The sequence below is a fragment of the Apodemus sylvaticus genome, chromosome 1 (genome assembly GCF_947179515.1).
Source record: "Apodemus sylvaticus chromosome 1, mApoSyl1.1, whole genome shotgun sequence".
In the NCBI taxonomy this organism is placed as follows: Eukaryota; Metazoa; Chordata; class Mammalia; order Rodentia; family Muridae; genus Apodemus; species Apodemus sylvaticus.
Genome location: NC_067472.1, coordinates 85200785 through 85228031, shown reverse-complemented (window position 1 = coordinate 85228031; position 27247 = coordinate 85200785). Strand labels below are relative to the sequence as shown.

Below are 27247 nucleotides of genomic sequence, written 5' to 3'. Positions count from 1 at the left end.
AAAAACACCGTGTGCTTGCCCAGGGGACCTCTAGCCTCTAGCCTCTCTCCAGGATCAGGGCTAGTCCCGCCTCCCGGAGCAGTGGAGCACAGCATAGGTAGAGAGCCGCCTGGCCAAGGGGGCGTGGGCAAGCTCGCAGTGCACGCTGGGAAACTCGGTCTTCCGACACCATCTTGCTTTGCTGCCTGTAGCGGTGACCGAGGGAAAGGGCAACTGCCAGAGCCATGAAGCTCCTAAGCAGGGCCGGGTCCTTCTCGGTGAGCATGGGACGCGCGTTGGTCAGGGCTGGGGACGCTTGTCGGCTACTCGGGAGCCTGGGTGCGGAGTGTGCGCCCTTGGCCTCAGGCCTGGGTCTGCCCTTCAGGTAAACCCCGCGGACAAGCGGGCTGCCAGCGAGCCGAGGCCTGGGAGGCTCGGCGGGTCCTGTGATCAGGAGAGAGCTAACGCCGGGAAAGCCGGAGAGAATGGTGGCCTTGAGAGTGGCGGAGAAGCCGCTCTCGGGAGACTCCTGAAGGTCACTCGAGAAGCAGGTAGGGCAGAGGCCAACGACACTCAAGCCGCCTGCTTCCGCAGCCTAGACCTCTGCTCCTGGGTTTCTCCTGAGGAGTCAGTTTCCCAATGCCTGAGAGTCTAATAAATGCACAAATGCAGTGCTTATCTCATTGCCCCACCTTCGTTCCTGTCAGTACTGAATCCCGGGTTTCCGTAACATGCTCTTTTCTCGGTCTCTTAATTAAAGGCTTCCTCAAGGAGGGGCTCTTAATCTTTCTTCAAGTTTCCTTCCTAAACCTAAATTATGTAATTGTCACTTGCGGAGTGGGGGGAAGGGTGTTGGGGGAGTACCTCATGTATCAGCACCCTATCCCTGTGAAATAGTGGTTATCAAGAGATGAAAATGGGAGCATTTAAATTTCAGCAAGGGCTAGTTTGCCCCTACTAGCGGGTTACATGTGGAGCTTTTTGTTCATAACAACCTTTTGAGAGGATGCTTCTAGCATCTAGAGTCAGCGGTGCAGCTAGACATCCAACCATACAGCAGCAACCCCTACAGCACAGAATTACTGCGCCGAAATGCCAGTACTGTCTGTTGAGAGACCACTAGATAATGATACACCAAGCGTGGGCACGGTGTTTCCTTGTGCTTTGTACTTCTGTATGTGTATTGTACAAATTTAGACTACAGTTGTATTCCTTGTGCCTAGATAAGCCAATTGCTAACAATCCTTCGAGAGCAGGACTTACTTTCCATGAGAATAAATTGATGTGTGTGTTATTAAAACAAAGTAGAAATTGTATGACAATTGAAAACTAAGTCTTTCCTGAAAGGAACCCAAAAGAAGCAGAAATTTTTAAACGTCACTACCCAAAAGCACCCAAATGGAACTGTGGGTTATTCATATGTGGACTGTTATTCTTGGATGTTGTGGAATTACATCTTGGGCTTTCATAGCTAAAAATCACAAGTGGCTGCATACACCTAATCCAGCAAACTAAAATGATAATGACACAGTTAATTATGATTGATAATTTACAAGCAGGACTGAAGGGAAAGTAGTAATTCTACAAACAGGTGAAAGCCAGCAGCCTGATTAGCCCAACACTAATGACTTAGAGTTCAGCATACAGCAGTCTAGGCAGTGCTGAGTAGGAGCATTATAGAACTTTACAGGTACATTTGGCAAACAACAGCAACATATTTACTGGATCTTGGCATCGTGAAAGTATATTTGCTTGCATGTCCTGTGAACCTTAGACATAATTGGAATATTGTAATAGCTTTATACCATTGTATATAATTTGTGTGTGTGTGTGTGTGTGTGTGTGTGTGTGTGTGTGTGTGTGTAAAGTCAGTGCATTTAGATCCATCATCCAAGTTATTGCTTATTCTACTGAGAATTTGCTGTTGATTTTAGGATTGTGTGGGTATTTGTCCAATGAAGCTTAGACCCTTTCTTGGTTGAATATGCCTAGTACAGAACTTGAAAGGATGAAACTGTAGTGCAGATGGTAGGGACACTGAGAAAAGATGCTTAAAGTGATCAGGAGATGAAGGTGATTCTAGTAGAAATAAATGAAAGAGACTGACAAGTGGAGGAAGCAGGAATGCTGAAATCTGTTTTAAAGTGTTAACAATCCAACTGTCCAGAAACTTTGAAAACATCACTACTTGAAAGAATGCTTGACATTTTAATAAAATAATTAAAAGTCAAAAAAATACATATTTTTTCAAGCTCATAAAAAACTCATTATTCTGTATAAATCACAAATCAGTAGAGGTTTAAGAATGCTTCAGGCCAGGCATGGTGAGTCCCAGAGAAATCCTGAATTTAAAGTCATCCTGGGCTACATTGCAAACTTTTTTTTTCAAATGGGGAGGAAGAAAAGAAAAGAAAAACTATCCACAGGGGGGAAAATGGCTTCGGTAGACTGAATGGCTAATAAATTTATTAACGAGTTACTTGTCAGAACTTCCCATGGAGGTAGAGATTTACTTGAAATCACTATGTTGAGTGGTAGTGTTGATGATGCCTTGCTTTTACATGTAATGAACTGGTCTTATGAGCGCACACATAATCTGACTTTGGGGTTTTGTTGTTGTTGTTTTGTTTCTTTTGTTTTGTTTTTTAGAGATTTTATTCCCTCAAAGTTGCCCCGAAGGTTAAAACTTCCGCAGCCCCTGGAGGAGTGCCTCTGCAGCCTCAGGATCTTGAGGTTAGTCCCACTGAGCAGCTCACTGGAGCCCACATCCAGTTTACTTAAAACTCCCTGATTAAAGGCCGGCAGGCATTGGTCACATCTCTATTCTGTCTTAACTACAGTTTACCAAATTACCAAATGGTTTGGTGATTGCTTCTCTGGAAAACTATGCTCCTCTGTCAAGAATTGGCTTATTCATTAAAGCAGGCAGTAGATATGAGGACTCCAACAACTTGGGAACTTCTCATTTACTACGTCTTGCATCTAGTTTGGTAAGTGTCTTTATTACCATAGTGTTTGGAAATGATGTGTGATCTTGGGCCTGTAGAGAAGACAAAACATAAGGTCTAAGGAGATGATTTAGTAAAGCCTTGCTGTGCAAGCATTAGACCTGACTTCAACTACCAGCATCAGCCAGGTGGTCGCATTTCAGGCCTTTAGTTTCAGCACTGGGGAGGCAGGGGCAGGCAGATCTCGAAGTTTCATGCTAGTCTGGTCTTCAAATCAATTTCTAAGATAGCCAGAGCTACAGAAAAACCCTGTCTCAAAAAAAAAAAAAAAAAAAAAAAAAAAAAAAAACACCACCCATGTAAAGAAACCAATCATAGCCATGCAAACCTGTACCCTTAGCAGAGGTAGGCAGATCCTGTAAGGTTGCTGTCAGACCAGCCAGGTCCAAAGAGCTAGCTTCAAGTTCAGTGAAAGAAGACCCCATCTCAAGAGAGAGCTTCAGAAAACACACTACAATTTTCTCTCTCCTATTAGCATGTGTGTATGGGCACATAAATGAAGGCATTGAGGTTCACACCTGTAACCAAGCACTTGGAAAGTGGAGACAAGAGAATCAAGAGTTTGAGGCTAACCTAGATTACATGAAACCTTGTCTTAAAACAGCAAGAGCTTGAAAGCAATGTCCTTGTATTTATTTCCTTAAGCTGTTGTGTCACTTTTACACAAACTGGGTGGCTTAACTCAAAGAAATGTATCTTCTTACAAGGCATCAGCAGAGCCATACCTAGGGAAGAACCCTTCCTTGCCTCTTCCTAGCCTCTAGTGTTTATTGATAATTCGTTCTATTCCTCAGTTTAAAGATGCATCGCTCCAATACCTGCTTCTCTTGTCTCTTAGCTGACCTTCTCTCTGTCCTTGTGTCCAGATGCCCTCTTCTGGATTGAGAGTGCCTGCTAATCTAATATGATTTGACCTTATCATTTACAAAGACCCCATTTCCTAATAAAGTCACATTTCCAGTTCTGAGTAGATATGAATTGTGAAGGGCTGTCATTTAACCCTGTAAAATCTCATAATATAAAATGAGAAAACACAGGATATTGGTCATAGACAATTGTTATTATCCAACTGAAAACTAGTATTAAGACATAAGAAACCAGTAGAGGAGACACAACATTTTTTTAATAGAAAGTGCCAAAAATTGAAAAAAGTAGTAATTTCCCATATACGTGTCTCTCTTTGTGACTCTTTCTCCTTTGAGATTATATTTCTCCCCCTTTACTCCCTCCAAGCCCTCCCATATCCCCTCCCTCTCTCCTTCAAATTGATGTCCTCTTTTTTTCATTAATTGTTGCTATATACATTTATGTCTCACTATATATTCTAAAATATAAATTACTCAGTCTGTATGCTACCAGTATGCATGTTTTTTAGGGCTGACCACTTGTCACTGGACAACCAGTTGCTGTGCTCTTCCATAAGGAGGCCTTTCTATCCCTCTCCCGGCTTTGCTCAGTTGCCTGTAATTCTTTGTGAAGGGTTGAGGCATCATAGACTTGTGCCTCTTTCATATGGTCATTGGTCTTATCCTTGTTGAATACATCTACAAAACACTCTTGCACCTAAGGCTCAGGAACATTGTAGGGGATGGAAAGAATGTAAGAGTCAGGGAATCAGGGACATTGCTGTGAGATGTCTCTCCTAGTAATACCAGAAGCTACACCCATAAAGTCTCACCAATACAGTCTCTTTAGAATAGAAAACTAGTAAGCATATATTTGCTAGTGGAATTTTTTACACAATTCTGTTTTAATTAAATCTAAGCCTGGTGTGATGGCATATGGCTTGTAATTGCAGTACTCAGGGAAGCTGAGGCAGAAAAGTTTATTGTAGAGTTAGAGATAAACCTGACCTGCTTAAAAGTTATAGGCCAGCCTGGACTATGTAGGAGACTTTGTCTCAGAAAAACGTATATATGTAGGTGAACATACATGCAATGCGTTTTGTCGAATCTCATAATTCTTACTAAAAAGTACCTATTATTTAGGACCTACCTAGTAAAGTTCTGTTAGGATCTGCTAATAACACTTAAGACAATAGATTTTGATATAGTGTGATATGTGGCAGACCAGACAGACATTGAAGAATTATTAACAAAAGCATTCTTTCTTTTTCAAGACTACCAAAGGAGCTTCATCTTTCAAGATAACCCGTGGAATTGAAGCAGTTGGTGGTAAATTAAGGTGTGTTGAATAGTAACAGAAATTGAGCTGGAGAGATGGCTCAGGAGTTAAAACGACACATTATTCTTACAGAGAACCTGAATTGGGTCTCCAACACCCATGTCAGACAGTCACAAGTTCTATAACTCTAGTTCCAGGAATCCAACACCTGGCCCTTACAGTCAGCTACCTTCATGAGCACATACCCCCTCATAGACACACACTTATACATATAATTAAAAATTAATTCTTTGTGTGTAGAGGAAGCTGGACATAATAACATATGCGTTTAATCACAGCATTTGGGAGGCAGAGGATCTCAGGAAGCTCCAGGCGAGCCAGGACTCCATGGTGAGACTGTCTCGATGTGTGTGGGGGAATACAAATATTCAATTATAGGATGACTCCTCATTATGAACAGAGATTAAAGATTTCATAAACAGAAGGGGAAAATTTGATGAATCTCATCAAAAATGTGAAACATGGCTATATGTACAGTAGGCGGATGGATGTGAATGATTGGGAATAGACATTTATAGTGAGTACAATATGCAAAAGACTTCTAATTGGGAAAGTAAAAACCATAAGTGGGGCAGGGGTGGGAGGAGTGGACTAGAAGAACAGGGGACAAAAGGTAGAAAAAGGCTATTTCCCAAAAAGGAACCCAGAAACAGTGTTAGCATTGTGGTACTATGATGCTACCATAAACTGTTAATTTTTTTAAATACTGGAAGCTCAAAGTTTAGTTCAAGAAATGGATAAAGAATAGTAACCTTGATCTTTTCTTCTTCTTCTTTTTTTTTTTTTTTTTTTTTTTTTAGAACTAATGGTTCACTTCCTAACTACACAGCAGTTAGAAAGTGAAATTAACTTGTATATCTGTATAGTTTAAAGACAGTATTCTTATGGTTATGGTTTGTGGAGTTGGGGAGAACAAGGGAATTGTTATCAAAAGACTACAAGGGAGTCTTGAGTATTTGGCCTTTTGTTCTTCATTGTAAAATCTGTGGAACATAAAATTTGCCACTTTAAATATATATATGGGTTCCACAGTGTTAACATTTGGTAATTGTTACCTCTGTCCACATCTGGACACTGGTGTACTCAGTTGAAACTCTCCCAATAAACTGTGACCTCCTGTTCCCTTCGCCCTTGGCCACCATCCTATTTTCTCTGATTTTGACTGTCCTTTTGTTGAAATGTTAGCTTTAAATTTTGCTGTCATTTTGTTCTTTGTATGAATAAATGGTACAAACTATGTTCATTAGTAACTTACATAACATAAGGTCCTTGAAGTTCATCCATGAGGCAAAATTTAATTACTTTTTAAGGTGGATTTATTTGCCACTTTTTTAAAAAAGTACTTTAAAGTTTTAGTTGAATATATAGTATTTTCTGACTCAGATAATTCACTGTAACTTATTTTTAATTCAGTGTGACTGCAACAAGGGAAAACATGGCATACACTGTCGAAGGTATTCGGAGTGACATGTAAGTGCTTGCCTGTACTAAATATCTGCTTTTATGGGGTACTAGGTTCAGATAATGCAAATAAAACCTACTATTATATTAAATAAAAAATTCAGTTAAAAAAAGACGTAGGGACCAGAGAGACAGTTTAGTGAATGATTAAGATTGCATACTGCTCTTGCAGTAAACCAAAATTTGGATCCTAACACCCACATCTAGACACAGAACTGTGTGGAACTACAGTTGCAGGGGATCCAGTGCCCTCTTTTGACTTCCTTGAGTCCTTAACTCAAGTTTGTAAACCTATACAGAGGCATATATACATAATAAGATTTATTTAATTCTAAAGAAAAAATTAATAAAAAAGTAGAAATAATATGCTTTTTAAAAAAATAAAATTTGAGAGTTAGGGGGAAGAGGTATAGGATGTGTAACAGTCAGGATGGACCAGGAGGGGGATTAAGACTGGACTGTAAAAAAAAAAAAATTAATTAATCCTGGAGATGACCTAGAGCAGTAGTTCTCATCCTGTGGGTCACGACCCCTCTGGGGATAGCTCTGGGGATCCAGCAACCCTTTCATAGGGGTTGCCTAAGACCATTGGAAACAAATATTTACATTACGATTCTCTTTTTAAGAAGAGAGAACAGAAAGTTGGGTAGGAAAAAAATGAGCAAAACATACTGTATAAGAATTGTTTTTCAATAAAAAAAATTAATTAAAAAAAAAAAGGCACATTCCAGGGCTGCAGAGATGGCTCAGTGGTTAAGAACACTGACTTCTTCCAGAAGTCCTGAGTTTAATTCCCAGCAACAACATGGTGGTTCACAACCATCTGTAATGGGATCTGATGCCCTCTTCTGGTGTGTCTGAAGACAGTTCCAGTGTACTCATATATGTAAAATTAATAAGTCTTTTTTTAAAAGTACATTTTTAAAACATACTCCATACTTCGTAAGATTTTTGCATTAATAATATTTATAATGTTTGATTATATTACAATTTACATTGATAATACATTACAATTTATATTATATTATAATATATAAAAATATATTTATAATGTTTGATTATATTATAATTTACATTGATAATACTTTACAATTTATAGTAGCAAGATTACAGTTATGAAATGGCAACAAAAATAATTTTATGTTTGGAAGTCACACGGCATGAGGAACTATTTAAAGGGTCGCAGCATTAGGAAGGTTGAGAACCACTGACCTGCAGCCTCAGGGCATGCCAAGCAAGGATTCTATCCTTGAGCTCCCACCTAAATCCTTGGTTTTTCAAGACAAGGTATGATCTCATAGCTCAGGCTAGCCTAGAAGAGAAAGTTTTCCAGCTTCAACCTTCCAGATGTAGGTTTAAAAGTATGTGTCATATCGCCAGCATAAATTTGTGACCTTCACTGGTTTTCTGTAGTGAAATCCTGATGGAGTTCCTGCTCAATGTCACGACAGCACCAGAATTTCGACGTTGGGAAGTAGCTGCCCTTCGATCTCAGCTAAAGATTGACAAAGCTGTTGCCTTTCAGAATCCACAGACTCGTAAGTACATTTGCAGAGCCATTCCATTGTTCCAAGATACTGGTTTTGAGAAGATTCAGTTTGTACAGAAAATCTTATGTGGACTTGAAAATATCTCCCAAAGTGCTCTGTTATTGAAGGAGAGTGGATAGATTGACAGTAACTGCATATGCTATTGCACGCCTGTAATCCCAGCACTCTGGGAGGCAGAGGCAGGCCAATTTCTGAGTTCAAGGCCAGACTGGTCTACAGAGTGAGTTCCAGGACAGCCAGGGCTATCTGGGGGGGGGGGGGGGGACAAAAAAAAACAAAAAAAACTGCACATGCTGTGCTGTCTCTTCCCTCACTGTGTTGGTTTTGTTTCTGTTTTGCTTAGAACAAACCCAACAGCAGTTAGCTCCACTGCTTCTACTGTGGCAGCTTACTGTTGCTGCTGTCACTGACTCTCCCTACAGGATCCTTCCAGAGCACATTCCACAGGTTTTGTCTTAGTCCTTTGCTTGTTTATTTAGATTACTGTTTCTGTCAGAGTGCATGTGTATTTCTTGGGTTTTATTTATTTTTAAAGAGGGAAAGATCAGAAAATGGAGTAGGAAAAATATGAACTAAATATATTGTATAAAATTGTTTTTGAATAAAAGTTTTAAGAAAAAACTGCATAATTCTTAAAACAACTTTTTTGCTTTGATATTTCTAATGTTTGATTATATAATCTTAACAGATATAACTGGAAAACCAAATCTGTAAGCAAACACTGCTGGCTTTTAGACATTACATAGCTCCTGATTGGAGCAAAACTGAGCAGGTGGACCAGAATAGGGGCCAGCTATAGTCTTCAGAGTGGCACTGGGGACCAAATGCAGGACTCTCAAGAAATAACCTGTGTGAGATTTAGTGAGAGGTTTGTGTGGCTAATATATCACAGATACTTGTGTTACAAAGGAATGTGGTCAAATGGCAAAGTTGTAGACAAGGTGACGTACTTGTCCAAGCTGGGTGCTTCTCACCATCAGGGTTCCAGTCTCTTGTCTTTCTCTCACCAAACATGTCCTGTGATATCTCCTGGCTGCTTTCTCATCCACCCCTAGGAATACTAATTTAGTCCAACTTCCTGTTTCCTTGCCAGTGACCCTTCTGCTTTGAAAACCAAATGAGCATCTTTTAAAAACAATTTGTGAGTAGAGTCCAAAACTCTTGTCTAGCCTTTATAGCTTTCATCTGACTCCATCCTCCTCCTCTTAGTTTTTATTGTAATTATTTATATGCAAAAATAATGCTTATTAATGGGAACTATGTATGTTTTGATACTTGTTTACAATTGTAATGTTTAAATTACGTTAAACATACCCACATATCTCCTTGAACAATTAACATTTCTTAACAGTGAAGACTGCAAAGCCTTTCTTTCTTTCTAGCTGTTCCCTGCTCCTGCATCTTTTCTTTCCATCACTGACTCCTCCACCCTACCTGAACCTGCTTTGTCTGTTTCCTCTGCCTTTTATACTATTCACGAGTTAATCACTGGAGAGTTAATCATTGCAGAAGACTTTTCCAAGGTTTTCTTTCTTTTACTCTCTTCCATGCCCTGCTGTCACTCCACGTGCCCAGCTGCACATGTTACTGCTAACATTGTACTCACAACAATTTTATTTCATAATTTTCCCCCTCAACATTTTGAGAGTGGCCATTGTATCTGACTCTGCTCCATGTTTCTAGCAACAAGCACAGTGCTTGGTATCAGGAGGTGTACCCAAATAATGAGCAGATATAGGGGATACAGTTCCAGAGAAGGCACAGAACACAGAAGGCAGGTGAAGCAGTGCCAGGGCACCAGGAAAGAGTACGACCAGGTCAGTGGTAAGTAGCTGTTTACTCCCGAGAACTGGTGATTAACCTAAGCTGGCTGCTTTCAAAACTCCCTGTGTCCTGGCAACTCTCTCATTACCCAGGGAGGGAACCTGGAGGTAAAGTCAGATTCAGATTAAATAAATTATTCTTGTCTTACAGAGACAACTGCTCTCCTTTCTCTGTATTCTGCAGGCACAACTTTAAAAGTTGCTATAAGTTACAACAAATAACAAGTCTCTGGTAACAAATTTCAAGTCTCTGGAAGCATCAGTCTCAAATCTGTGAGGACTTGTTGCTGTCTTTTAAAATACTGTAGCCATCCATACATCTGAGCACCTGTTGTTTGTCTTTCAGGTGTCATTGAGAACTTGCATGATGTTGCCTACAAAAATGCCTTGGCTAATCCCTTGTACTGTCCTGACTATAGGATGGGGAAGATAACATCAGAGGAAGTAAGTGCTAGGCCGTGTTATGAATGCTCACTCCTAACCACCAGACCACATTATAGTAAACATGCTGTTTCAGGATGTTTGTTGGGTTTTGTATTAACTCCTAATCTTAAGGAATCCATTCGGGGAGGCGGGGCTGGAGAGAAGGCTCAGCGGGTAAGAGCACTGACGGCTCTTCCTAAGGTCCTGAGTTCAAATCCCAGCAACCACATGGTGGCTCACAACCATCCGTATTGAGATCTGACACTCTCTTCTGGTGTGTCTAAAGACAGCTACAGTGTACTCACATATAATAATAAATCTTTTTAAAAGGAAGGAAGGAAGAAAGAAATCCATTCTACCTTTTTCTTCCCGGCATACTTGTTTTTTTGACTAAACTTCTTTTTAAACAGTATTTTTTTTTTAATATCTTAACTAAAAAGTTTTTATGAGCAACAAAAGTCATAAAATGAAAATCTAAAGCAAGCAAAATGAAGAAGAGATTGTCTTGTGGGTCTGGAGAGGTGGCTAAGTGTGTAAGAGCTCCTGCTGCACAAACATGAGAATCTGAGTTTTACATGCATATAACCACAGCCAAGAGTGGCCACTTGGATCTGTAGTCCTCGTGCTGTGGAACAAACAGGAGACTCACCAGGCTTGCTGACTGCCAACCTAGCTCCAGATCCAGTAAGAGATCTCTAAGGAATAATAAAACAGTGAGTGATGGAGCAAGGCAGCCTGACACGGCCTCTGATCTCTGTACATGCTTACGTACCACATGCACACATGCATGCATGTACACTGAATGTGCAGGGAGCCAAAAACAAAAACTAGCTTACATGTCAAAAGGCACTCAATGGTAATAGCTGGTGTATTTTCCTCTATAGCCTTTTCTGTGTATATGAATATTTTTTAAGTAATTTAATGGTTAGATATCATAGTTATAAAGTGTAATACCTCTGATGACATGTATTTACTCCCATTTTGGAATTACCAATACTTTCTAGGTATTGACTCAAGTATTGTTTCTCATTTCTGTGATTAGAAAACTATATAATCTTATTGTTCAGCCTACCATCTGTAATTTAGTGTCTACTATTCTGTGGTACTTTTCCAAAAATCATAATTCATAAAGCAAGTATAGTGGTTGAGACCTATAATCCCAACACTTGGGTTGCTGAGGTGGGGGGATTGCCTCAAGTTTGAGGCTACTTTGAGAAGCTGAGTGAAGATTTGTCTGGGGAAGAAAAGTCATAATTCATGTCACAGGACTAGAATTGGCAACACTTTCTATATGACTAGCTTCCAGTGAGTTTTGAAATTTTTTTAGAAGTCAGATTTCCCTTGGTGAAGAAATGTCATAGGTATCTAAAGAATGCTACAGGAAAACACGACTCTCAAGGATGTGTACTCAGAATTGCTATATAATTGTTAAAAATTAGGAAAAAGTTAATATCCAGATTTAGGTGATTACTTATGTAATCTCCCTGTTTTAGAATACATGTTGTTTACTCATTCAGAAATGTTAATTGAGCACTGGTGAAATGGCTGACAGGTAAAAATCTCTTGCCAGTCAAATCCAGTAACCTTAGTTTGATCCCACATCCCACCATGAGCGAAGAGAACCAACTCCCTAAAGTTATTTTCTGACTTCCATACATTCATCATGGCACAGTCATACCCAGACTCACACCATCATCTTAATTTTTTAGAAAAGAAACAAAAATATTAACAAATATGTAAATACTCTATAGCATGTTGTAAATAAAGGCAATTTATGAATCAGTATAGACCAAAAATTCCCATTTAAGGCAAAAAACTATTCTTGGCAATACTAGGATGCTAACTATGATAAACTTGATGCTTTCAAAGGTCATTAATGTTTTGGTTTGTTCTCTTTTAAAAAAAAAAGAAAGAAAGAAAGAAAAAAGATCTATTTATTTACATGAGTACATGATAGCTGTTTTCAGACACGCCAGAAGAAGGCATTGGGTCTCATTACAGATGGTTGTAAGCCACCATGTGGTTGCTGGGAATTGAACTCAGGACCTCTGGAAGACTAGTCAGTGCTCTTAACTGCTGAGCCACCTCTCAAACCCCTGTTTGTTCATTTTTTAATGTGTTCTTAGGCTAAGGGAAGGTTAAGGAAATTAGAGTAGTACACTTTAGCAGTTCAGGAGTTCAGCTTCAGGAAAAAAAAATCCATAGAAAGATAGTTGTTTGGTCATCTAAGGTAACTCCACAGATGTTTACCATTCTTTTCGGCCATAGCTTCTTGATTAAAGTGGTCAAAGTTCAGGCAGTGTTTCTTATCAGTATCACTTCAGTCACTCTCTGAACCCCTCCAGTAGATACTGTGCCTCTACAGTGTAGAACAACGTCTCTCTGCTTATAAACAAGTGCATATCCACTTTACCTATAAAATTAGGGTTTGTTTTTTTTCCCTGCCTCCAAAAGAAATTTTCAATCCTTTGGAGATAAAACTCATTAATTATTCATAATTGGATGCTAGTCCTGCTTCTTGTCTGCTTAGCCTAATCATGCAAACCAAGATACCTAAATCTCACTGAGTATTGGTAGCTATGTTGGATAAATAAGTAGTTGGGTTTTTTTCTCTGTATGATAACCCTGACTGACCTCAGACTCATAGTCTTCTTTCTGCATTGGCCTCCTCTGTTCCAGGGTCACAGAGGTGTGCTCCAACTGCATAAAACTTGACTGGTTTGAAAGATCCTAAGATTCCACCTAGAATCTTAATCCATCTGTACTGTGGGTATCAGAAACAGTGTTATTTTTGTATTTACACTCTCTTAGACAATTCTGTAATCTTTATTGTAAACTATTTATTGGAAACTTTAATCATTATGATGATGACATTCTTTATAAAAAGCAACTTAGAAAAGGCAGAAAGGCCGGGCGATGGTGGCACACACCTGTAATCCCAGCACTCTGGGAGGCAGAGGCAGGTGAATGTCTGAGTTGGAGGCCAGCCTGGTCTACAGAGTGAGTTCCAGGACAGCCAGGGCTATACAGAGAAACCCTGTCTCCAAAAAACCAAAATCCAAACCCCCCCCCCCAAAAAAAAAGAAAGAAAGAAAATACAGAAAGTTTATTTTGGGTCAGAATTTGAGGATAGTGTCTGTCTTGGCAGCAGGGACTGACAGTGGAGGTGTGAGGCAACTGGTTACTTTGCCTCTGCAGTTAGGAAACAGATGGATGAATGTTAGTGCTCCACTAGCTTTCTTCTTCTTGTTCAGGCCTGGATCCCAGCCCATGGATAACCACCCACATTTATTAGGATGGGTCTTTCCATCTATTTGATAATCCGGGTTAACAAATTGGTTTCAAAAATGAGTAGGACAGACCTACCTCAAAAAAAAAAAAAAAAAAAAAGGAAGAAAAGAAAGGAAGAAAAAAACAAGGAGGGAAATGGATAGGAGTAGTGTAGTAGAGTAGTATGTAGTCTGTTATAGAATGTTTATAGTGTTGTATGATTACCTGGATCAAGCTACAGTAAATAAGATGTACTGTTTAAAACTAAGGGCATAAACTTAGTCTCATTCTTGAATTCAAGCCAGTGTATATTCATAATTTGTTTTTATTCATTTTTAAAATATTTTTCCCATTTTTATGTCTGTGGTGTGATGTTATTTGTTTGCATGTTTTACATGTATGCGGGGGTACATATGTGTGCACATGCATGTGGAGGTGCAAGACTAAAGTCAGGATTCATCCTCAATTGAGACAGGGTCTCTTACTCAGACTCAGAGTTCTAGGGATCAGTTTCTGTCACTATGCCTACCTGGCATTTCCATAGGTTCTCGGTTCTAAGCTTTGGTTTTGACACTTGCATGACAAGTGCTTGAATCACATTTCCCAGCCATTCATCCAACTTAATTGAGATACTGTCTCAATTGAGATTAATTGAGATAATTGTCTTGGTTAGGATTTTACTACTATTAACAGACACCATGACCAAGGCAAGTCTTATAAGACAATATTTAATTGAGGCTGGCTTACAGGTTCAGAGGTTCAGTCCATTATCATCAAGGTGGGAGCATGACAGCATCTAAGGTCATTGTGCAGGAGGAGCTGAGGGTTCTTCTAGTCAGCTAGGATGAGGGTCTTATAGTCCACATCCACAGTGACACACCTACTCAAATGGGACCACACCTTTTAATAGTGCCACTCCCTGGGCCAAGCATCTATAAACCATCACAAGTTCTCACACCATTCATTCTGTCTAAATTGGATGACTTTATTAGTTTTGTAGAACCATGAGGCCATAAGGTCTTGCTCTCTTAAGCCATCACAGTGTGATGAGCAATAGCTATCCTTCGTAGTCCATCATGGCAGCATTCAAGCCTGGAATTTGTTTCCTGCCATACTGCACTTGTATGTTTTTAGCCTTTTGTATTTATACTGATGTGACCTAATAATAGTTCTTCTTTACTTCCTCAGTTACATTACTTTGTTCAGAACCACTTCACAAGTGCAAGAATGGCTCTGGTTGGACTTGGTAAGTATGAGTTTGCGCCTACATGTCAGTTTGCTTCCTGAGAACAACCCCTTAAACTGTGTGACATATGCATAGGACTGAACATTTTGAAAACTCTGGGAGGATAGTATATGATAGGGTTTTAATTGCTAGTTGTTTGGGAAATAAATTACAATATTTTACTACTTCCTTTAAAGTCTTGACAATGTTTACAAAATTTATAAGCAAAGAGCATCACTAATAATTAAGAAAATTTTAATCTGTAAGATTGGCAAAAATTAAAGGGTTGGCTCTTCCCAGTATTACCTAGGATTTGGGGGAATATACACAGTCAAAACTTGATGGCATGCTGGGAGTGGTGGCTCAGGCCTATAATTCCAGCACTCCAGAAGCAGGTAAACCTCACCAAGTCTGAGGCCAGCATGGTCTACATAGTGAGTTCTAGACCAACAAGAGCTACATAGTGAGACTCTGTCTTGAAAAGAAAAAGAATTATTGGTGAAATATAAGTTGACAGCTTTTGAATATATCTATTAAAGGTCCTTTATTTTGGATACTGTATAGCCACTTATCAAGCGTGTGACTTACAGATATATTACATGGTTTGTCTTCTTACTCTTGATTGCCCTTTAGTGTACAATGCAAGATTCCAGCAGCTATTAAAAACATGCTAATGTCTATTAAAAAGATGTATTCATCAAGAGAGATATTTTATTATAACCATTTCTAACTATATAGATACAAAATATGAAAGACAATTTAGAAGCATTAAAGACAATAATAGCACTTTTAAAATAGGGTCTTGGGATGTAGCTCAGTAGAAAAACATATGTCTAGCCTGCTTCAGACCTTAGATTCAGCCTCTGGCACCACATGAATAAAAGTGAGCTGGGTAGTGGTGGTGCATGCCTTTAATCCTAGCACTCAAGAAGCAGAGGCAGGTGGATCTCTGAGTTCAAGGCCAGCCTGGTCTACAGAATTAATATATATATACCAGTAACTATGCAGGAAAACATCTAGATGAATATAATAGTTATAAATTGTAAATTGATAGCAGGAAGAGTGCTATTTTAGCAAGAAGATTCATGTTTTCCTTGCTATTTATCTCTGCAATATTTGGGTACTTTTGGATTTAAATAATTTATTAGTATGTATGTGTGCATGATTAACAGCTGAGCACATAGCATCACCACCACACATGTAGAAGTCAGAAGACAATCCTTCCACCCTCAGGTGGGTTCCAGGGATCCAGCTATGGTCTCCAGACCGATGTGGTGCTTCTGCCTGCTCATCTGTCTCAAAGCCTGGTTTGCCTTTAATAATTACATCTTTTAGAACCCAGGTATCCCTCAACAGAAGAGTGGATGCAAAAAATGTGGTATATATACACAATGGAGTACTATTCAGCCATTAGAAATAATGAATTCATGAAATTCTTAGGCAAATGGATGGAGCTGGAGAACATCATACTAAGTGAGGTAACCCAGACTCAAAAGATATGGTATGCACTCACTAATAAGTGGATATTAACCTAGAAAACTGGAATACCAAAAACATTATCCACACATCAAATGAGGTACAAGAAGAGCGGAGGAGTGGCCCCTTGTTCTGGAAAGACTCAGTGAAGCAGTATAGGGCAAAACCAGAACAGGGAAGTGGGAAGGGTTGTGTGGGAAAACGGGGAGGGAAGGAGGCTGATAGGACTTTCGGCGAGTGGGGGGGTCTAGAAAAGGGGAAATCATGTCAAATGTAAATAAAAAATTTATCGAATAAAAAAATGCTTAAAAAAAATTACATCTTTTTAAAACAAGAAAAAACAGAAGCTTTATAATTGTATTGCAGAAATATTGACTCTAGCTTTGTTTTTTCTTCCATTGACACAGGTGTGAGTCATTCTGTCCTAAAGCAAGTTGCTGAACAATTTCTTAACATGAGGGGCGGCCTTGGTTTAGCTGGTGTAAAAACCAAATACAGAGGAGGCAAGTATTCTTTCTCCTAGGTTGAATAGTGTAGGCCAGAGGCATTTCTCTGCAGAAGTAGCATGTTGGGGCAATATTGGCTTGATTGTTACTACCAAACCATGTCAGTACAGAAGAAAAGTAGTAGATGGCTCAGGTGTTATGGGAAACATATTTTGAGTGGGATACTTAGTAAACCACAGACCCTAACCTTAGTTAATTAGTACTGTGTCAGAGAATACTGATTAGTAAAACCAATGATAATATTTGTTTTTTTTTTTTTTTTTTACTCCTCCCTCCTTACATGACCCAGGTGAAATTAGAGAGCAGAATGGAGACAATCTGGTCCATGCTGCTATTGTAGCAGAAAGTGCTGCCATTGGAAGTACAGAAGCAAATGCATTTAGTGTGCTTCAGCATCTTCTTGGTGCTGGACCACATATCAAAAGGGGCAACAACACCACTAGCCTCCTGAGCCAGAGTGTTGCCAAAGGAAGTCACCAGCCTTTTGACGTAAGTCTGAGTAGTCAATATCTCCTGTTTTAGCTTCCAGAAACATGTTACTTGTGATATAGTCTTGATTATCTATTAATGATAGTCTGACTTTAAAATTTAAGATGAACAATTATAAGCTTGATTGGGTGGCTCAAATCTGGTACCATTCCACCACACTAGAAACAGAGGGAAGGGTGTATGCTTACCTTGCAAGCATAAGGACCTAAATTCAATCTCCCAGACCATGTAAAAAGGCTAAGAGCAGTGGCATATACTTAGAATCCAGTGCTGGGGAGGTGGAGGAAGGTTGGCTCCCTGACCTGTCTGCTTGCCGACTATGAGAGTTCCAGGCCCGTTAGAGACCTAGTCTCAAAAGCTTAGAGACCTAGTCTCAAAAGCCAAGGAAGTCATTGCCTGACAAATGATACCAAAGCCTCTACACATATGTACACAAGATCACGTATGCAAAGTTATACACAAATATATGAGATATATAATGAAAGAAAAAGAAATGCTTCATTGTCCTTATTTCCCTAGATATAACTGGTATCTTCCTCTCTGTTTCTGTTCCTGTGTCTGTTTCCTGAATTTTGCTGTTCAGTGTTTTACAAGCAAGTGGCCAGAAAAAAACAATGAATTGTTTACAGATACATACCTCCATCTTGAGATTAAATTAATACAGAAATGATGACATTAAGAACAGGAGGGACTGGTGACATGACTTGGTGGTTAAGAGCACTGACTGCTCTTCCAGAGGTCCTGAGTTCAATTCCCAGCAATCTCATGGTAGTTTACAACCATCTAGAATAGACTCTGATGCCCTCTTCTATTATGCAAGCATACATGCATACACAGTGTCTAGGGGTGTGTGTGTGTGTGTGTGTGTGTGTGTGTGTGTGTGTATCAAGTAAGTATATTTTAAAACTAGCTTCCTAATTTTGGGGTAGTGGTGGTGGTTGTTTGAGACAAGGTCTCATATGTTCTAGATTGGTCTCAAAACTTGCTATGGCTGAAGATGACTTTGACCACCTAATATTCTTGCCTCTACCTCCCAAACAGTAGGATTACAAGTATGTGCCACCATACCTATGTTAATTCTTGATGCTTTTATGACAGGAAAATGTTTTCAAAATGTGATATTTGCATCAGGAATGTATGAAATGTCAACCAGTCATGGTGGCATACTCTTATAATCTCGGCACTATGAAAGTGAAGCAGGAGGATTAGGAGTTCAAGGCTAGCCTGTACTACATAACAAGACCCTGCATCAAGTGAGAAAGAAAAAGAAAATGTGAAATGTCAACCAAGTATTTATAATTACTTACTTTAGTCTGTCTTTAAAAGACAGTAAATGAGCTGAGAATGATAATGCACATCTGTAACCCTAGAGCATGTGATGTCAAGACAGTAGTGTTAGGAGTTCAGCACCCCTGTGTAGGTAACAAGAGGCTAGCCCAAACTACATAACATCCTGTCTCAGAAAGAAAAAGACAGACCAAAATGTACTTGGAATTAAAGGCATTTGCCACCACCACCCAGCTAAACCAGTCTTTTTTTTTAAAGGTTTATTTATTTATTATATGTAAGTACACTGTAGCTGTCTTCAGACACACCACAAGAGGGCATCAGATCTCATTAGTGATGGTGTGAGCCACCATGTGGTTGCTGGGATTTGAACTCAGGACCTTCAGAAGAGCATTCAGTGCTCTTAACCACAGAGCCATCTCTCCAGCCCTAAACCAGTAATTCTTAAACTTCATTGTGCATAAGAATCATCTAGAACATAGATCTGAAATGTGGACTTTTCAGACTGTATTCACAGAGACATGAATTAAATCTGTTTCAGGAACCTGAAAATCAGGGCTGGAGAGATGGCTCAATGGCTAAGAGCACCACTGGCTTCTCTTCCAGAGAACTGGGGTTCAATTTCGAGGATCCACATGGTGGCTCACAACTGTCTGTTACTCCAGTTCCAGGGAATTCAGCACCCTCAGACAGGCAAAACTCCAATGCATAAGAAATAAAAATAAATAAATCATTTTTTAGAAAAAGAATCTGAAAATCAGCTGAGTGGTGGTAGTGCATGCTTTTGATCCCAGCACTTGGGATGTAAGTGGATCTCAGTGAGTTCAAGGTCAGCTTTGTCTACAGTTTTTTAGGACAGCTAGGGTTACAGAGAAACCCTGTCTTGAAAAACAACAACAACAAAACCCAAAAATCTTTATCTTTTAACAACTTAGGTGATAGTCTATGCATTCAAGGTCAACCTCAGGAGTTGACTCACCCTATCTGTTTGAGTTAAATTTCTTGCTACCTTAGATGGCTGTGGCTACCAGGCCAAATCTCTGTCTAGCCCATTGCCTTTAGTTTATAGAAGTACAGGCAAATTGGTGAGCCAGATGGTACCAATAGCAAAATAAAGAAATGCAGTCTGTTCCACTGCAGCCCACGTCTCTGTCACTGTCTACTGCAGTTATGTTTGTGCTGCACTTAGTCATTAAGAGAAGCTTCAAGCCGGGCAGTGGTGGCGCATTCCTTTAATCCTAGCACTTAGGAGGCAGAGGCAGGCGGATTTCTGAGTTTGAGGCCAGCCTGATCTACAGTGTGAGTTCCAGGACAGCCAGGGCTACACAGAGAAACCCTGTCTCGACAAAAAAAAAAAAAAAAAAAAACTTCGAAAAGCCCAGTAAAGAGGGCTCAAAATGAATAATAAATAAATGATGTGAAACCCTCTAAAACTTTGCAGTTCTGAAAGGGATAATCTGCAGAACATTTCAGCCCTTGCCAGAATTAAGTAAATTACTGTGTTTTGTTTAGCTAATAATTTTTATCCAAATAATTTTGGGAAATTGTGATCTTTCCTACCTGAAAAAATACTGTACAATAATGTTCCATTATATTTCAGGTTTCTGCATTTAATACCAGTTACTCAGACTCTGGGCTCTTTGGAGTTTACACTATCTCCCAGGCTGCAGCTGCTGGAGATGTAAGTAACTAACTCATTGCCTCCTAAAGCTTTCTCCCATTGCTGTGTTTTCAGTAAAATGTGAATGTCTGAGTGCCATGCTTTGTCATAGATCTTTATGGTCTGATATTGAATTATGTTAGTTGGAAAACTTAACAAAGTGTATATTAATGCTTACAGGAAGGGGAAATGCATTCTTTGGTTCTTAAAAATATGATTCTGACATCTGTGTTTCAGAACCCCAGAGATGTCAAATCCAGAGGTCTTCATTGTAGAGATGGTGTTAGTAGGCTGGGGGTGTGACTCAGTTGGTAGAGTGCTTCCTTGTCAGCATTGTCATATAAACTGGGTGTAGTGGCATATGCCTGGAATCTAGTGTTCTTAATCCTGGTACCAGATAGGAGGCAGGAAGATCAAAAGTTACATAATAAGTTCTGGGATGCATGAATCTTTATTTTTATCTCAAAAAAAAAAAAACACAGAAGGAAAAGAAACTCAGCTGAGGTTCTGGGCAGCAGCACAGTTTGGAGGTGTGGAGGGAACAGAAGAGCAAGAGAAAACAGTATTGAGTTCAAAGGAATGAATTGGTGGAAAGAGGGTCTTAGTCTGTGAAGAGGAAGCTGGAAGAGGGTGAGCAGTTTTACACTGAAAGTTTATTCATGAAGATAGATTCAGCAGATACAGGATTTAGAAAATGATAAATGGTTCAGGTTTGAGGAAGGAGGAGCAAGGGTAACCTAGAACACAGGCATTTTAGTTCAGCAACAAAAGCCAGTGCCGAGAGGCAGCGCTGAGTCACACATGAAACTTGAAAGTAAGAGACTTGGGGAAGTGGATGACTAAAAGCAGAGAATGGAGAATGGGATAATCATCCAGGTTTGGTTTATACGTTTCTTCATTAACATTCACCCCCTAACAGGAAAATGAAGGACGTCGGTAGTAGGATTTATGCCAGGTCGGAGTCCTGAAAGTGGACACGGTAGAGCGAGGAAGCAGTTAGGAAGTGTTGAAAAGAAGGGATGACTTAGTGTGGGCCGGTTTCAGAGGGCACGAGGCAGGGGCCACAGGTTGGGAGGAAGTCAACAGCAGAGCCGTTAGAGACCTTACGAAAATGGGGGAGCAGGGGTGCGACTAGAGTGCAGCCAGGCTTTGGATCGCTATAGGTAACCTCAGGCAGTTCTACTTTATGTTCTCATATGGGGTTGTGGCCATGGAAGTGGGTAACAAATATGGAAAGGAAATCAAAGTCTTAGAATTTAGGTCATTATACAGAACAGTAAGCTACAAGTCCAGAAGGATGCCAGGACTGAGGTGAAGAAAATCCTAATTGTTTGTTCTACAAATATGTACCAAGTACCCACATCAATGAAACTTTGGATTCTTTGAATTTCTCCTCTTTTGATTACTCATCTCTGATGTTCCAGATGTGTACAAGCCTTCCAGGTTAGCTGTGTTTGTGTGTGTTCCTAATAAATGTAGTAACAGGGAGTCTTTTCTGTCTTCCTCAAGGAAGAGGCACCAGTTTCTGCCCTATGCTTCTTAAGATGTGTAAGAAGCTTGGTGGATGCTGTTGGCTTATCGTTGTATATTGTGTGTGTGTGTGTGTGTGTGTGTGTGTGTGTGTGTGTGCGCGCGCGTGTGCGCACTCATGTGCAGCTTCATCCTCAGTACTGCGACAGTCAGCGTTTAAAGGAAAAAACTTGATTTTGGCTCACAGTTTCACTTTAGCATGGTAAGGAGGGTGTGATAGTGGAAGGAGCAGAAGCAGCTATATCCCTCCAGCCCCAGCCTCAGCCCCAGTGACGGTGACTGATTGTGTCCTAAATGCTCTGTAACCTCTCAAAGTAGCACTGCCAGCTGCATGGTGCACATGGTGACCACAGAATTCTCCATGAACACTAGAACTTCCCTGTTATGCTTTTGCCTCAGTACAGGAGCATTGGTTACCTCAGAGACCCAGGCTCTGACTACTGATGACTTTACTTGTGTGCCCTAGGTTATCAATGCTGCCTACAACCAAGTAAAAGCAGTTGCTCAAGGAAACCTTTCCAGTGCAGATGTCCAAGCTGCCAAGTAAGTCTCTATGTTTCTGTATTATGTATTTCATAGTTCAGTTATATAAAAGATGATTAAAAAAATACTATGCCGGGCGGTAGTGGTGCACGCCTGAAATCCCAGCACTTGGGAGGCAGAGGCAGGTAGATTTCTGAATTCAAGGCCAGCCTGGTCTACAAAGTGAATTCCAGGATAGCCAGGGCTACACAGAGAAATCCTGTCTCGGAAAAACAAAAAAACAAAACAAAACAAAATACTATATACTCAGGCTGGAGAAATGGCTCAGTGGTTAAGAGCACTGGTTGCTCTCCCAAAGGACCCAAGTTCAAATCCTAGCATACACATGGCAGTACAGTTGTCTATAATTCCCACTTCTGGGAGATCTGTCACCCTCCCACAGGCATTACATAGAGATGGAGAACCAAAGTAAATAAAATTTTAAAAATTAAAAAAATATACTATATGTTCATAAGAATTGAAAAGTAAAGAACAGTATTAACAAGGAAAGGCTATAGTTCAGTGGGAGAGACTGCCTTGCATGTACAGGTTATGGTTTCTAATCCCAGCACTATAGAAATGACCCTTGTTTTCCTACTTATGGTTCTTATTTTATATTTTAAAAAGAAGTTAGGGGCTGGCTCAGCAGTAAAAATGTTGGCTATTCTTCCAGAGGACTCAGATTTAATTCCCATTAGCAACTACATTGCAGCTTAAACCATTTATGAATCCAGATCCAGGGATCCATCACCCTCACACAGACATACATGCAGGCAAAATACCTGTCAGTGTGTATAAAATAAAAATGTCATTTTTATATTTACTTTATATGTATGAGTATTTTGCTTGTTTGGCATGTATGCAAGTGCACAACATGTATGCCTTATACCCTCAGAGGTCAAAAGAAGGTGTTGGATCCCCAGTATCCAATGATTGGGAACTAGGAACCAAACCCAAGCAATAAGTACTCTTAACCACTGAGCCATCTCTCCAGACTTTTTTTTTTTTTTTTGTATGTGTGCACTCACCCAAGCTATGTCACATATATAGAAGTCAGGACAACTTGAAGTAGCAACTTGTTCCCTCTTTCCACCATGTTGGTTCCAGGAACTGAATTTGAGTCGTCATTTGGTAGCAAGCACCTTGGCCCTCAATGATTCATATCTAGTATACATAACTCAAATGCCTTTTAAAGATGTGTTTGTAAGGAATTGTAATTTCTTTATGGCATAATTGTGAATTAAATCTGTCTCTTTCATTACAAAATGAAGCTTTTGCATTTGTGTTTAAAGCTATGGGCCATATTGTACCATACTTTCCCACCTGACTTGTCCATCATGCCCCTCCCTCATTGAGATAAATCCCAATTGAGTAATGGGATTTGGTGCTTGTGTGTGTGTGTGGGTGTGTGTGTGTGTGTGTGTGTGTGTGTGTGTGTGGGTGAGAGAGAGAGAGAGAGAGACAGAGACAGAGACAGAGATCAGCCAAGTGGATGGTACATTAAGAGTCATGTGAGTAGACATATTCTCTTACTAGAAATACCTGCCCTGGGGACTGGAGAAATGGCTCAGTGGTTAAGAGCACTGGTTGCTCTTTCAGAGAACCTAGGTTCAATTCCCAGCACCTATATGGCAGCTCACAACTGTCTGTAATCCCAGTTCCAGGACTCTTGACACCCTCATACAGACATACATGCAGGCAAAACACCAATGTACATTAAAAAAGACTAGTTTTTGTTTGTTTGTTTTTAAGGAAGGAAGAAAGGGGGAGGGGAGAAGAGGAAAGAGAAAAGAAACAAACGCCTGCCCCAGTGGTGGTGGCACATAAATCTTTCATCTCAGCACTCAAGAGGTAGAGGCAGATGATCTCTTAAGTTTGAGATCATCCTGGTCTACAGATTGAGTTCAGGACAGCCAGGGATACACAGAGAAACCCTGTCTTCACAAAACAAAACAAAACAGAGAAGAGGGCAGGGGAGAGAGAGATGCCTAGAAAGGGCACTGGAGAGACATTAAAAGCTCTGGCTGCTCTTTCAGAGAACCAAAGTTGAATTCTCAGCAACACAGCTCCACTGTCTGTAATTCCTGTTCCAGGGGATCTTACTCCTTTTGTAGGCAAAACTCAAATGTACATAAAATAAAAAGTAATAATTAAAAAAAAGGAAATAAAAGATAAAATTAAAATAAAAAATAAAAATATAATCATAGCTGAGCATGGAGGTAAACACCTTTAGTCCTTGAAGAGGCAGATCTGAGTTTAAAGCCAGCTGTAATGAGTTCCAGACCCTATCTCAAAAAAATAAAAAACACAGCAACAACAATTTTTTTTCATAAGTTAAAAGTTGCTTTATGATTAAAACTCACCTTGAAAGTTTTACTTAAGCTATGCTCCAACCAAAGAACAACCTGTTGAGTGCTGAGAGCTGTTTTGTATTGACACCTTCCAAGTAGAGATGCATTGCTGAAGTTTAGCCTTTTTGAAATACATTACTGTCTTACTGTTGTGGGCTTTGGGGGAGGGGGGAGAAGGAGGGAGAAATAAAAATGACTTCTGCCTTTCATTGGACAGGAACAAGCTGAAAGCTGGCTATCTAATGTCTGTGGAGACTTCAGAGGGTTTCCTGAGTGAAATTGGGTCACAGGCTCTAGCTGCAGGTTCTTATATGCCACCGTCTACCGTTATTGAACAAATTGACTCTGTGGCTGATGCGGATGTTGTCAAGGTAAGCAAATGAAATCCATTTCAACTTAGATAGTTTAACCCTAGTGATCCACTGTCAGAATAACTGCATAAGCTTCCTTGGGGCCTGTGTTGGTGCAGAGAGCAGGAGAGCTCTTTACTATCATGTCTACAGACAGCTTCCCTAGCAACTTGGGTGTATGTGTCTTCCCCGTTCTGAACCATTTTAACTCTTGGAGGTCAGGCAGGTCAGATGAGTGACTTCCCAGGTTTCGTGGCCACTTACTGCCCTTTCTCAACCCAAGAAGCCCTGTGCCAGTCCTTTACCATGCACACACTTACAATGTCCATATTCTGCCAGCCTAAGACCTTCTCTTGCTAGATTCCTCACGATCTTAAATAGAATTGTTTCCTACAAGATTTGAGTTGTTCCTTACAGCCAGATAGTGGTGGTAGAGGCAGGTACATCTCTGAGTTGGAGGCCAGCTTGGTACACAGAACAGCAGAGCCTACACAGAGAAACCCTGTCTTGTAACTCAAAAAAAAAAAAAAATTGAGTTGTTTGAGTACTAATAAAGTGACCTTGCTGTAAATATACCGTCAGTGGTTCTTCTATAGTAGAGACACCTCCCCCTTTTACTGTAGTTGTCTTAACCATCTTCTCATTGTGTAGTGACAATGGGGTAGAAGAGTGGTGAAGTCTGGTTTTAGTTACTCGTCCTACCTGCATTTCAGTTGACCCAGAATTCATTCTGATAGCATCTAAAAAGTACACGGATGTGTAAGGGCTGTGTGAATCCTTGCTCGCTCGCTCGCCCACCCACCTCTACCACCTTCTCTCTCGTATCAGAAAAGCGAGCGTGGGACAATGTAGGAACTCTTGCTCTATGTAGTCCCTCCCTGTGCTGTTACACTGAATATAACCTTTGAATTGGAAATAATGACATAGAGAATACCAGAACAGCCAGGCATGGTAACAGGTGCCTGGAGCCGCCCAGTGAAGTTTTAGTCTGGAGGCTAAAGCGAAAAGGTTGTGGGGTTCAAGCAGCTTAGACTATTCTCTCAGTCCCACCACCAACAGCCCCTCTTCCAAAATAAAAGGAACACCAAGACATAAAATGTACTTTTATGTTAACCCAGGCCTTTTACCATTACAATACAAAACAAAGTGCAGCCTACCAGTGGCCATTCTTCCTGGTTTCAAATGTCAGTGGGGTTTTTTCTTCAAGACCATCCTCATCTGAAACCTCCTGTTTGCTTAGTTGCGCATGTAATGCTGTTCACATTCAGAATAAGATGCTGACTGTCTCACAGTTAATTGGCTTATGAGGCTGTATTACAGAATTGCTGACTTAGAATGTCTTGTCCATAAACTCGAAATATATGGTTTATCTATTTGGTGATGACATCATTTAACTTCTGTGTTTTATTTAAGGCTGCAAAAAAGTTTGTTTCTGGCAAGAAGTCCATGGCAGCAAGTGGGAACTTGGGACATACGCCTTTTCTTGACGAGTTGTAACACGCGTCTCAACCCAGACCGGCAAACACATCAGAAGCAGGTCTTTAATGTTAATTCAACATTTTCTCAAGCAAAAAAAAAAACTTAAAAGCATAGTTACTCCCAGCTGCCCTAGAACCAATAAAGCATTGTGTGTAAATGTTTTTCTTTCTAGGCAGTCAACAGGTATTTATTAAAAATGTAATAATAATTGTTTTAATTAAGAAATTTCAGAAACTGTTAAAATTGAGGCTAAGCAGATTTAAAAGTAAAAATTCCAAATTATTACTGATGGCTTTTTAAAATAAAAACAACTTTAAAATCTGCTTATTTTGGGATAATAACAATTGGCCTGGATTTTGCCCCGTTTACACTAAAACTGCATTTCTAAAGAAGATCCTCTCAGCTGGTTCCTTCATCGGTGTCTGACTCCTTCTCCTGTCTCTTCCTTGCTTGTTTTAGTCCTGACATTCCAAGTAAAGGTATCACTGAGAGGGTGGGGGCAGGGGTTGCAATGTAAACAACCAGTCCAAAACCTCAAGAACAACTGTACCTTACAAGACAGATGGTCAGCCATTCTGATGATTGGACAGGTTCCTCTAGCGACGTTGTAAAATCCTAGTGAATAAGTCTCTGAGAACAGGTCTGCAGAGCCTGTTAGACCACTGGGTAATCCT

General features: G+C 40.0%; 1 protein-coding gene across 1 annotated transcript; it reads left to right on the top strand.

The window, feature by feature from the left end:
- The first annotated feature begins 146 nt into the window (after window positions 1-146).
- On the top strand, window positions 147-26896 carry LOC127697164 (cytochrome b-c1 complex subunit 2, mitochondrial). Its single transcript, XM_052200086.1, has 14 exons — window positions 147-257; window positions 2629-2712; window positions 2820-2969; window positions 5107-5171; window positions 6585-6641; window positions 8046-8170; window positions 10352-10449; window positions 14887-14944; window positions 16807-16902; window positions 17195-17394; window positions 20282-20362; window positions 22338-22414; window positions 24962-25115; window positions 26508-26896. The coding sequence occupies exons 1-14, from the start codon at window positions 225-227 to the stop codon at window positions 26589-26591; spliced, it is 1362 nt and encodes a 453-aa protein (XP_052056046.1). The 5' UTR covers window positions 147-224; the 3' UTR covers window positions 26592-26896.
- Window positions 26897-27247: the final 351 nt, after the last annotated feature.